The 11714-nt window shown below is 39.9% G+C and overlaps 1 protein-coding gene across 5 annotated transcripts; it reads right to left on the reverse strand.

Moving 5' to 3' along the window:
• Positions 1-3039: 3039 nt before the first annotated feature.
• Positions 3040-9602, reverse strand: LOC101470565 (RNA-binding protein 4). Of its 5 annotated transcripts, XR_003023014.2 has the most exons (5): positions 9504-9602; positions 6296-6723; positions 5561-6208; positions 3808-3882; positions 3048-3494 (listed from the first exon to the last, which is right to left on the reverse strand). XR_003023014.2 is itself a non-coding variant. In XM_004567109.3 (4 exons), exons 2-3 carry the CDS (start codon positions 6702-6704, stop codon positions 5583-5585), a joined length of 1035 nt encoding a protein of 344 aa, XP_004567166.1. In that variant the 5' UTR covers positions 6705-6723; positions 9504-9602; the 3' UTR covers positions 4570-5269; positions 5561-5582. The 5 variants fall into 5 exon arrangements, 2 of the variants coding, with proteins under 2 accessions (XP_076738069.1, XP_004567166.1); XR_013096953.1 differs by lacking the exon at positions 5561-6208 and having other exon boundaries at positions 3040-3494; XR_013096952.1 differs by lacking the exons at positions 3808-3882; positions 5561-6208 and having other exon boundaries at positions 3041-3338; positions 3403-3494.
• Positions 9603-11714: the final 2112 nt, after the last annotated feature.

Raw genomic sequence — 11714 nt, forward strand, 5'->3', positions numbered from 1 at the left:
TGCTCTGTGGAGGACGTAATTGTGTGAGACCACTTCTTAAAACATCATTTATGCAATCTATACGAGTCCTATATACTGTCAGGAGAAATCAGTTGAGCAGAATGAATAGATTTCTTCTTCCCCCTGTTGATTTATTTAATTACTGTTCTAAAAGTACATTTAACTGTATCTCTCCTGTCTTTATCAAGTGAGTTCAAATTATTCAGAAATGGTGAAAATGGTTTTTCACCATGAAACATGAAAACAGGAAAAAATCTGCCCACAACTACCAAGACAGCTGGTCCTCTAATTATGTCAAACAGAAAAGATGCATCCAAGTTTCAGAGAAACGTAAAGGTCAGAGCACACAAACCAGAGGGATGTCCTCAACTACGAAGATAGCATTAGGCATGAAAACATTGTGTATGTGGATAACCTCAGATCTGAATTTACAGGTTTCTGGTTGTAGCTATGAATCGAGGCAGATTCTTCAAGATTAGGCAGCCCATCAAAGTAACGATCTTGATATCTCTGAAAGAACGTCCTCTGGGAGGTGAGAACTCTCTCAAACAGTGCTGTCATGGAAAGACGATTCCCTTCATTGGCTGGTGTCCTGTATGGCAACTAAGAAACCAAATCCCACAACTTCAAAGCCTTAGCTTCCATAATGGACTTTGGGTGTTGTTATTCTGCCCCTTTCAAGTTCCTCAAACCCTGGCCTGAACTTTCACCTTCCAGCTCTAATGTCTGTCCCCCTTCAACAGTTTGAGGAAAATGCTTCACTCAGCACTCTGTCATACCAGCTATGATCATGGAAGTGCCACTGGTGACATGACCTAACCAGTTTTCAGTATTCCAATATGTTTCATTGATCTGTTGTAATTCACGTGAAATAAACTAAAAATTTAACTTTGCCATAAATCCACATAAAAATGAGACAAAATATAATTCTGTGATCAAATAAGACTTGATGTCCACTACAAAAGACTGAAGATAAAGAATAACAAGTAAAGAAATAACAATTCAAAATCTAAGTATTAAAAAAAAAAATTCTTCTTGGATGAGCGCACACGATTTCCAAGTATTTGTTTGATTTAGGGGAAAGTGACTTAGGGACTAGAGGAAATGATACTTCGCTCTTTAGCAGATCCAATGAACTCACTTCCAGTTTCACTGTTCATTGATTAGGCAACTATAGTATCCATCTATGCATTCTGCCCCTCACTCAGTGGAAACATCTGTTTAAAACCTGGATTCAACACTCCTCTGCTTTAACTGTCTGGTTTCTCACAAATAACATCATGTTAGTGAGTGCTGAATAAGCACAGCTGTGGAATTGTGCAAATAAAATCACACTGACTCATTGTGCTTTAGGTTTTTGGGGAGGGAGTATGTGATGACTGTATGTTTTAATGCTGCAGGCAGTTCCACACCCCTCTGGTGAAGATAACACTTTGTAGCTCAAAAACTACACTTTTGCACTCGGCCTGAAACCAAAGCAGCATCAGTCTAAGTCAGTTTATATGCTGAAGTCTGACTTTTATAGATGCTTTGTGCTCAAATCAATCAACCACTTGTAATTAATGATATGTGACATTTAAAGATCTCATAATAACGCCCCAAAAGAACACATTGCTGTCACATAGCTGGGTTCTTGTGGTTCCTGGGATATTTAAAAGTAGAATTGAAGGAAGAGCCTTCTGGTTTAAGATCCCTTTTCTGTGAAACCAACTCTCAGTTTAGATTCAGGGGAAGATACCCTCTCTACTTTTAAGATTAGGCTTAAAACTTTCCTTTTTTATAAAGTTCTTCCTCTCCTCATCTCCAGCCAGACATCTCAGATGGCCCCCGTCCCTGAGCCTGGTTCTGCTGGAGATTTCTTCCTGTTAAAGGGAAAGTTTTTCCTTCCCACCGTCACTAAGTGGTTGTTTGATTGTTGGGGTTTTCTCCATGTTATTGTAGACCTTACAATATAAAGCTCCTTGAGGCAACCGCTGTTGTGATTTGGCATAAATATATAGTCATCTGACAATTTATTAGATATACCTTACTAGTATGAGTTTTGCCTTCAGAACCATAATTCTTTATGGCATAGATTCAGACATTTTGGTCCATATTGACATACCGATAGCATCACACAGTTGCTGCAAATGTATGTTGTAAAAATCCGGTTCCACCACATTCCAACGGTGTCCTTATAGACTGAGACCTGATGACTGACAACCACTGGAGCACAGCAAACTCACTGTCACGTTCAAGAAACCAGTTTGAGATAATCTGAGCTTTGAGGCATGAAATGTTATCCTGCTACAAGCAGCCATCAGAAGATGGCTACTACCATAAATGGATGGTCAACAATACTTGGGCAGCTGTGGCATATAAGCAATTCTCACTTGGTACTCAAGGGCCCAAAGTGTGCCAAGAAATATTCTCCACATGCTCGCAGCATCAGAAGCAGCATGAACCTTTGACATGAGGCAGGGTGGATCCACACTTTCATGATGTTTACACCAATATTTGGTTACAGCAGAAATTAAGAATTATCAGACTAGCCAACATTTTTCCAGTCTTTTATCGTCATACTTTGGTGAGCCTGTGCAAAATGCAGCCCGAGCTTCCTGTTATGACCCCTGGTGTGGTCTTCTGCTACTGTGGCCCATCTGCTTTATAGTTCAACATGTTGAGAATTCAGAGATTCTCTTCTGCATACTTTAATTCTCGTCTGACACTGGACACCAACAAAAATATTTATTTATAATACAAAGAACTGGGTTTTTGTTTTTTTAATGTCTTACACCCTAGAGATAGTTGCCTGGAAAAAGGTTTTGTTTTAAATCCCAGTAGATCAGAACAACCCATGCTAGCAGGCTGTGTTAACCAGTTCTACATGCGTAAATGCATTGAGTCGCTACCATGTGATTGGCTGCTTAGGAGCAGTTGAATTTATGCAACTTAAAAAAAGATAATTAAAAACTTCACTATCATATAACCCTAACGTACTGTATGATGTATGATGCTAACTTTTAAAAATAGAAATAAAGAAATCAAAACATTTTCAAATGTAAATTGTTTATTTCATAATAGCTAAAATTCAAAAGGTAGAAAATGGGAGTTAAAAAAAAAAAGACAAAAAGTAGGTCCTTGTAGTCAATTGCAACATACAATAACTTTCAATTACATTTAAAAGAGGGAAATAGGAAAACCACTTAGTTGTCGTATTTCCCTCTTTCCCACATTTTTTTTTTTACCCTCCAATCAAAGCAGAGATGTAGCGACACAGCCGTCCCATCGCCCATGATGTTCACTCCAACTCATCAACCAATCATTCAAACTTTCAGTGAGGGACAAAAATCCATACCCTGTAAGAGCAGACACTTTAAACAAGGTTCACAAATTGAACTGATCAAAGAAGAGTCCCTTTACCTTAAACTGCATTCTAACCAGGTCCTTCCCAGCTTGTAATCCCCTTTGAATTCACTTCTAGACCCGGAGCAAGTGCCAGAGGAAAGACATGTCTGTGAACAAAGACACAGATTCAAAGACTCCATAACAAGCCTTCAATCTACATGAATCAATTCTAACAAAGAGAGACAGTGTTGCTAAAATGTTATTAAGTAAAATGTTATTTATATGGCACCTTTTAAGATTAATATTAAAGTGCTTTGAAACAAAATACCACAGCATTTTTTTAAAAGTTATTATCATTATTGTAAGTGCCAGGGTTTGTTTGTTTTTTTACTTTCAAAACTGCAACAGCAGAAAAAGTATGAATCCAAGAAGACAAAGTGTGATCATTTATTGCAATACCACAGTTTAAGCAGCATGTACCTGTTTTAATCTGGGTGCTGGACATCTTCTGAGGACTTACCATGAGCTGGCATCTCCTGCACTGAATCTAACAACCTATAAAGAGCACACAGGCTAAGAATATCACACGCGCATTTCATGTGTTACATATATTAATTTAGAAATAGTAGAAAAATGACTAAAATGTATGAAATGAAGGATGATACAAATAAATAAACTTTGGACAGAAGCATGGGGCCATTGATGAAAAACCCAAGGTAGGCAATGGGAGATGACTGACGAAATGTGACTTCAAAACACGGAGAAGCCGGTGTACACAGCTTTAAAAAAGTCTTTGTGTAGCCACAGAGTGGAACGGAAGTTTAAGTTGCCTATTTTTTTGCGACTTTTGGGAGTGGACATTTCCGTACTTCATTAACTGCGCTGGATTTGAGCTTTAAAGTTAAATCAACTTTTGGTTTCTTTTTGCAGTCTAACCTGGCAAGACTTCAAGAAGGCAGTGGTAAGTCTCGGGTGTGTCACAAAAAGGGGGGAGAGGGGCAGGGGGTTAATAAGCATTATAGTTTTTCACACTTTACATGGAAAACCAGTCTGGCAGGTTTTCTAGTAGTGAGCTGAGGATTAAAAAAATAAATAAACACCTACCATGTGTCATGCTGATAATATCAGGACTGAAGAGTGAAACTGAAAGTGTTTCAAGAGTAAAGAAAGCTAAATCTTATCTGACGAATTGGTTTTCGTCCTAAGAGGCCAACGCAACGAGGAATAATTTCACAGTTAAAATGTTTTTTTTTTGTTTTATTCATTTATTAAAAAGCTTTCAAAAAAAGCAGTCTGTAAAGTAAATAAAAATCATACATAAATGGTGGCTAAGGAGTCTACTGTCGCATGAAAAGAACACAAAGTGTAAAAAGAACAAAACCACACTGAAACTTCATGCTAACATGTGTCGCAAATCTTAAAGATTGCTGTACAACCTCCAACAGCAGGTGTTGTATTTAAGAACTACTATGCTGAAATTTCTTTAAAACTTGGATCAATAAGCATTTTGTAATCAACCAACAATCTTAAAATAAACAATTTTTGCTTACAAAGCCTACACGTATTTGTATCTAAATGAATCCCTTGTTCTAAAAAGAAGAAATAGGTCACAGTTTCCCAGATTACATTTTCCACTTAGAAAAATTGAAAAGCAGAGTGTCCAGTTTTGGTCACACTGGAAGTCCAAGCACCTATTCTGCAAAACATTTTGAAAGCTTTTAACAGGAAAACAAAGAGAGGAGGAGAAAAAGGCATGATCAGCTCAGAAGAACTGCAGACAAAGAAATCGTATATTTTTTAAATACGGGGCTGTCCGCAATACAGTATCTTCCAGTAAGTCTCAGCAAACGCAACGCAATCCGCCATAGACATGGGAGGGGGGAGGGGTGCGTATAGCGCCACGTGCATCAGCAGACGACGACGATCTTGTCATATTCTAAACCTGGAAAAAGAGCACACCACACATGTCAAGGAGCGCGTTTTACTTAGGATTCGCGCAACACTGATCTGAGAAGTTCAAGCAATAATATTTTAGGATTCTAGCAGCACCGTTTAAATTCCTTTATTATTAACCTGAAGGAAATTTTGAGTTTTGGCTGATGGTTTAAAGCGTGATTCTACCTCAATTAACGGATTCAGCTCTCATGTCTATTATAACTTTTGTTTCCGTGTCATTTCTGCTTGTTATCAATGTGATTAATGAGTTCATGAAGCATCCACTCTTTGTTCTCACCTTGTATTACACTCGAGGAGTCTTAATAGCCTGCATAGCGAGGCGGCGGCGGTGGTGGTGGCGGAGGCGGCACTCTCGCCGAGTAGGCTTCCCGGGGACGGGGAACTGCGTACATTGGCGCCCTTGACATCGGAGACAATCGAGAACGCTCGTAGGAGTAACCATTACCAGCTGCAGGAGCAGGCGGAGGGGGGGCTCTTCTGATAGGGCTTCGATCCCTCGCCATGTAACCTGCAGGAGCGGGCAGTGGACGCCGCTCATACGGATCAAGAGAGCCCATTCCGAGACGCTCCCTAACCAATGCAGAGGGAGGAGGGGGTGGAGGGGGGATGGCACTGGGACGCCTGTCATCGAAGTTCGGGGCGTAAGGACGGGCTCTGTATTTCTCATAGAAATCGACCACCCCATAAGGTTCTCGATCGCCATAGCCACGATCAGGATACGCTGCTCGTCTCGGAGGAGGGGGAGGTGGCGGGGGCGGAGGAGGAGGAGGGTAAGCGGACATGCGGCCTCTGTAGGGAGGCTCGGGTCTCTCCCCTGGAAAGGGAGGAGGAAAATAGCCTCCTCTCACAGGCGGAGGTGGATACTCCTCCTCCTCTGGTTCCCCTCTCGGTCTGCTTTTTGATATTTGAACGTGTATGCGTTTCCCTGCGAGAGAGAAAAACATTGTCCCTCAAATCTAAAAAGTAAGGAAGCCCTGAAAAACCCCTTATAGACCCAAACATTTACGCTTACCTTGAAACTCTGTATTATCCAGGCCCTGCAAGGCATCCATAGCCTCGTCAGAATTAGGCATATGCACAAAGGCAAAGTTTTTGACGATGGAGCACTCCGTGACATTGCCATACTCCAAAAACAGGTCACGGAGCTCTTTGTCAAAGCCCTTCTCCACATTGGCCACGTGAAGCTTCACGGGGCCCTGGTTCTTGCTTCTGCTTGGCTCTACGTTGATGGGTCTGCCATTCAGCTTATGAAGATGCAGTTCACGGATTGCTTTGGTGGCAGATTTGCGGTCTTCCATGTGAACAAAAGCATAGTTTTTGTACTTGGCACATTCTGTTACTGTGCCGTACTGAGTAAACAGAGCTTCAATCTCATCCTTCTCAGTGTTCTGAGAGAGGTTACCGATAAAGATCTTTACCATTGTTGCTCCAGTGTAGTACCTACAAAAGGTAAACACAGGATGTGTCATCAGAATCCACAATAGAATAAAATAAGCCTCTGTCCTGATCTCCAACACAGTACCGTTTACTGAAGAGTTTGGGTGGGTGTTTTTGCTTTTTAGGAATCAGAAGTAACAAAACAAATGGGTTGATGATTAATGTGGCAGAACACCTTAAAGGGTGTTAACACTAGTCTTGAGAAGGATATATGTACGTCACTTTTCCAATGCAAATAAAGACGGTGTCGCTCGTCTACAACAGGTAGAAAACTAACATGACATACACATGTTCTGTAAGTGCTGCCACTCACAACAGCAGAGGGCGGAGACAAAAGGCAGCAGTAAGCTAGACAGCTTCCAACAGCCTTCTGTGTGTAAAGAAAATTCTGCTTCATTCAGTAAATCATCAGACAGTGCCCCTCAGTGACAATAAACCCTGTTTGTTTGCTTTGTTTCAACTTTCTTACACTTCACCCTGATTCACTGCATACGCAACAAAACAAGGAACCACAAGTTATTCTGGCTTGACAAGACCAACAAGCAGAGCGCCTGCTCCAAAAAAAAAAAAAAAAAAAAAAAAAAAGCAACTAATATTTGGTGTTCCAGTATGAGGGATTAACTCATATATATGTTTATTAAGACTTTCATAAATACACAAATAGAGAGAAAGAAATAGAATAACTCAAATGCTGCCTTGTTGACTGCATTTTTTACCCAGACTATGATTTTTTTCCCCCAATTTACACCAAGCAACTGTGTTTGCAAGGCATAGAAGAAAAGGGTGTCTGTCAGAAAAAAACCCCACGTCCACGTGATGTCACATCAAGTGACGATGAGTCGTGCAGGGACCCTGTTATTGAATTTTGCTGACTGCAGTCAAGTGAGCCCTCACATGCGAAGAGACAGTCAAGCAAGCTGCACCACCAGCCGTACCTACAATGTTGTTGCACTTTTCTTATACATATTACGGTACGGGTGCCGACTGGCTTATATACACAAGAGTCTAATCAAGAGTTTTGAAATATTTGCAATTTTCTCACTATACTGTACATTTCTATTCAACTTGATCTTATCCCCAATTTAATAAAATTGCAAAACGGTATTTTTGATATTGTGTATTTTTTTTTTTAGCATTTATTACAGGAAAACTATTACAGATGATGCAAATATTTCACTGGATTCTTACTCTGGATCACCCTCACTCTTCCTCTTCTGCCTCACAGCTCTCTGAATTGTACGGTTTCTGAGAAATTTCTGTACTGTACTTTGAATAATTTCATTTTTTAGCTGATAATACAGGGAACCCGTATGAGGTGACACAAATATTTCACTGGATTCTAACCCTAGGTCACCCTGACTCTTCCTCCTAATGAACTGTACGGTTTGAAAGAAAACTAAACATAAACAGATACCATATTGAAAAGTTAGTGTACACTTTTATAGAGAGAACACTGGGAATGATTTCCTGAAGTGTTCTTCAGGGCTGAAATGTTGGATCAGTTAGAAGGAGCTCTGCTGCTTCACAAGGGTGAAATGGAGCAAGTGTAATGGATTGTCCATGATGGAGAGCAGTTTTTTCAGTGACCTATGTCATCCAGTCTAGTCTGTCATTCAGGTGAACCCCATAATACCTGTAGCTGTCCAATGTTTTGACCTCCACAACCATGTCGTCGATGGGCATAGTCCCAGTTTTTTCCTTCAGAAGTCAGCCAGCATCTTTTTTGTCTTACTGACATTCAGATGGAAGAGGTGATTTCATGCAGACCACTCAAAAAAGTTCCTCACCAGATTCCTGTGCTCCGATTTCTGCCCACCCTCAGTACACCCAACCAATACAGTGTTGTCAGTGTCAACCCTCTTCAGTTTGCTTACCAGCCTTGTGGGAGTGGAGCAACAGGTGCAACCGGTAGATAACTCTGACAACACTGCACTGTTACAGAATTTGTACTTTTTGTTGTTGTTATTTTCAATGTGTAGTGTAAGAATTATAATTTATGATTAGCTAATATTTCAAAGCTAGAAGTGGAATGAGTTGTGAAATAGTGAAAAATGAATAAGAAGACTTGTGTTTCTAAGCCTGTCGGCACCTGTACCGTAATATCCGTAAGAAAAGTGCAACAACATCGTAGGCGCGGCTGACTGTGCGGCTAGCTTGACTGTCACTTCGCATGTGAGGCTCACTTGACCGCGGTCCTAAACAAGCGCACGAGCTCATACTGACTTTCGGTTCCTTGCTGGTCCCACCCTCCACACAGGTCGTTGCTGTACATGTTTAAAAGCGAGGTGGGGCAGAATAAAGGCGCGGTTCATAGTGGTTTTACAAAAAGGGAGCTTAGAGAAAGCTTTCTGGGTCCCAATAGTGAATGTACAACGTCATTATGAGGAAATAGAAAGCTTGTAATGGAGTCGAGCGAGGAGGGCCACCACAGTAAAGCGATGACTCCATTTATCGTCATCGCCCATATTTAGCTTTCATTGCATTCGTATTTAAAATTAGCCACCAGCGTTAGCCTAAAGCGGTCAAATTCGGGGGACTTCAGCAAAACCTAAGTTCAGTAAGTTTCGTGTTTGCACTTCCTGGCTGTTAAGCTGCTAGCCAGGTTGCTGTTAGCAAGCTAATATTCGTTACCGACACTCACGCGAACGCGAACTGGCTAGCAAAATAAAAAATAACTTTAACAACTGAAAATGTCTGACGTTGCAATTGTGAGTCTGTAAAAGTAAAATGATGACACCTTAGGAAAAGGACAGGAGAACAACACCAAAAACTACCATACTCACTGATTGTGAACTGTGCAACAGCGAGGTCGAAACTCCAAAGATGAGTAGTAGATATCTGCTGGCGGTAGAAGCGCACGTAAGAATCTGATTGGTGGGAAGGTGTGTCTCTCAATAAGTCCGGGCTGCCATTGGGTGACGGGTTTAGTTTTATTCTGAAAGCGCTTCCGCTGCACTAGAGTGACGGGGCGTAGCGCGAACGAGTGTTTTGTAACGAGCGCCTTTAGCTTGTCGAAAACCGAAACCAAGTTTCTGTTTTCTATATCTAAATCGGACACTAAAAATACCCTAAAAATAAATGCTTAAAAAAAGACGGCCTTAACCTCTCGTTGTATTGCTCACAGTAAACGCAGTGAGTGAATAGTGACAACTTATAGAACTTATTTCTAAGTTAAAAGTTTAATATATGAGAGTAAAAATGTCGTAAACTGCGCAGAATCGATGTCTCACAACCCGACATAAGTGAGCAGCAAAGGAGAACAACAAGTACGCAAAATAAGGCGCTGCTCTTGTTTTTCATGTCTTCTCTAACACCGAACCTGTGTTTGCTTTACCTTCACAGTTCATGTGACTGCTGCACGTCAAATTATGGAAATTGGAAATTCTTGGTGTCACTAACCGGCTTAGATAATAACCACTGGGTCAGTCTGAAACTTGTGTTATAATACTCAATGAAACTTCCTTCAAATTTAAAGCTGAATATTTTTTTTCTCCTTAGCTAAGTATCATTAACTCACATCATTATCTCTTATCAGTAGCAAGTATTTGAAGGGCATGTTGATAACATCTTAAAATCTAAATAATAACAACATTAAGATCATATGATCTTGTGTAATTTAGCTTTTTTTTTTTTAACACAGTATATAAAATTATAGAATTATTCAAATTGCCATCTGTGTACAAAAAGCAATTACTAATGTAGCTAGATCTTTTTACATGAGGTTGCAGTGCATTATTAAACATTACTTATTTAGCATCAGCATTAGATTATTAGAATGACATATTCTTATGAGTGAAACTAAGACTGTTTTTCATCATTGAACCACTGCTTTACTTTTGCTAAAATGCCCCTTAAAAACTTACAACTTAAGACATTTATTTAGCAGTTAGTCTGCAAATGTGACATAACAGTAAACTTCCAGTAGAGGGAGACGCAGACAGAAAAACGCAAAGGAGTTGACTCATCATTACTTAGGGTAACTAATCAGGTGACACCCCAGTTTTGATAAAATCACTTCTTTATCTAACAAGGAGGAAACCTGCTGAGGGCAAGCTGTTGTGAATGTGTGTCTCAAGCCATAAAACCTTTTTATGTAAGATGTCATGCACAGTAGCACCAGTTGCCTTGAAGAAATAGGCTGATGGTAAATAAAAGGATGTTATACTACTGGCCATATATATCAATATATTTTTCCCAGTGTGTGAGTACTGCATGAATTTCCTTTTGTTTTACCTTTACTTATGTAGCCTACATTGTTATCATCTACTCATACTAATGTTTGAGGTGCATTTATATTTATCACTCTTTAACATCTACACATTATAATGTCCCCCAACAGAATGTTACAAAAGAGCCAATGTCCAGTCTCAAATCCTGGATTATACTGGACACTAATTTGGCGAAACTCTGGGTATAATATACTAATATCCTTACCTGCTGAATAAAGTCTTTCATTTCCCCCCCAAAAAAATCCTTTTTGTATCCACCATCAGATTTATGTATGTACGTAAAGTCAAACTCTGCAAACACAACCATGAAAGGATGTTTCTCCACCACCCTGTCTCTAAAAGCTTGTGACTTCTATCAGTTTTAATGCAGAAGCTGCTGTCTATCAAAGAAAGCAGCCATATTCTTGTATTATAGTACATTTCTCTCTTCTTGGTTTATTTCAAGCACTTTTAATCACACATTTGTCTCTTTTTGCTTTGAAATTTGATCAGCTGCGTTTTCATTTATAGCGATCTGCACTCATCCTTAAGATGGGCTGACCCGGTCACTAAAGAGGTGATGACTCACCATTTGTACGGGCAAATAGAAACTATGTTGCTGTAAATACCCCGCTGAATCACTACTGTGTAAAAGTACACGTTTTAAAGAGACATTTGATCAGATAGAGGGTGGGGTCTCATATCTGTATTAGACATTTAAAGTATTTTACTTTAATTATTCCATATCACAATAAGTCACCTTAACATGCTTTATATTGTAAAATA

This window comes from Maylandia zebra, linkage group LG3 (genome assembly GCF_041146795.1).
Source record: "Maylandia zebra isolate NMK-2024a linkage group LG3, Mzebra_GT3a, whole genome shotgun sequence".
NCBI lineage: Eukaryota > Metazoa > Chordata > Actinopteri > Cichliformes > Cichlidae > Maylandia > Maylandia zebra.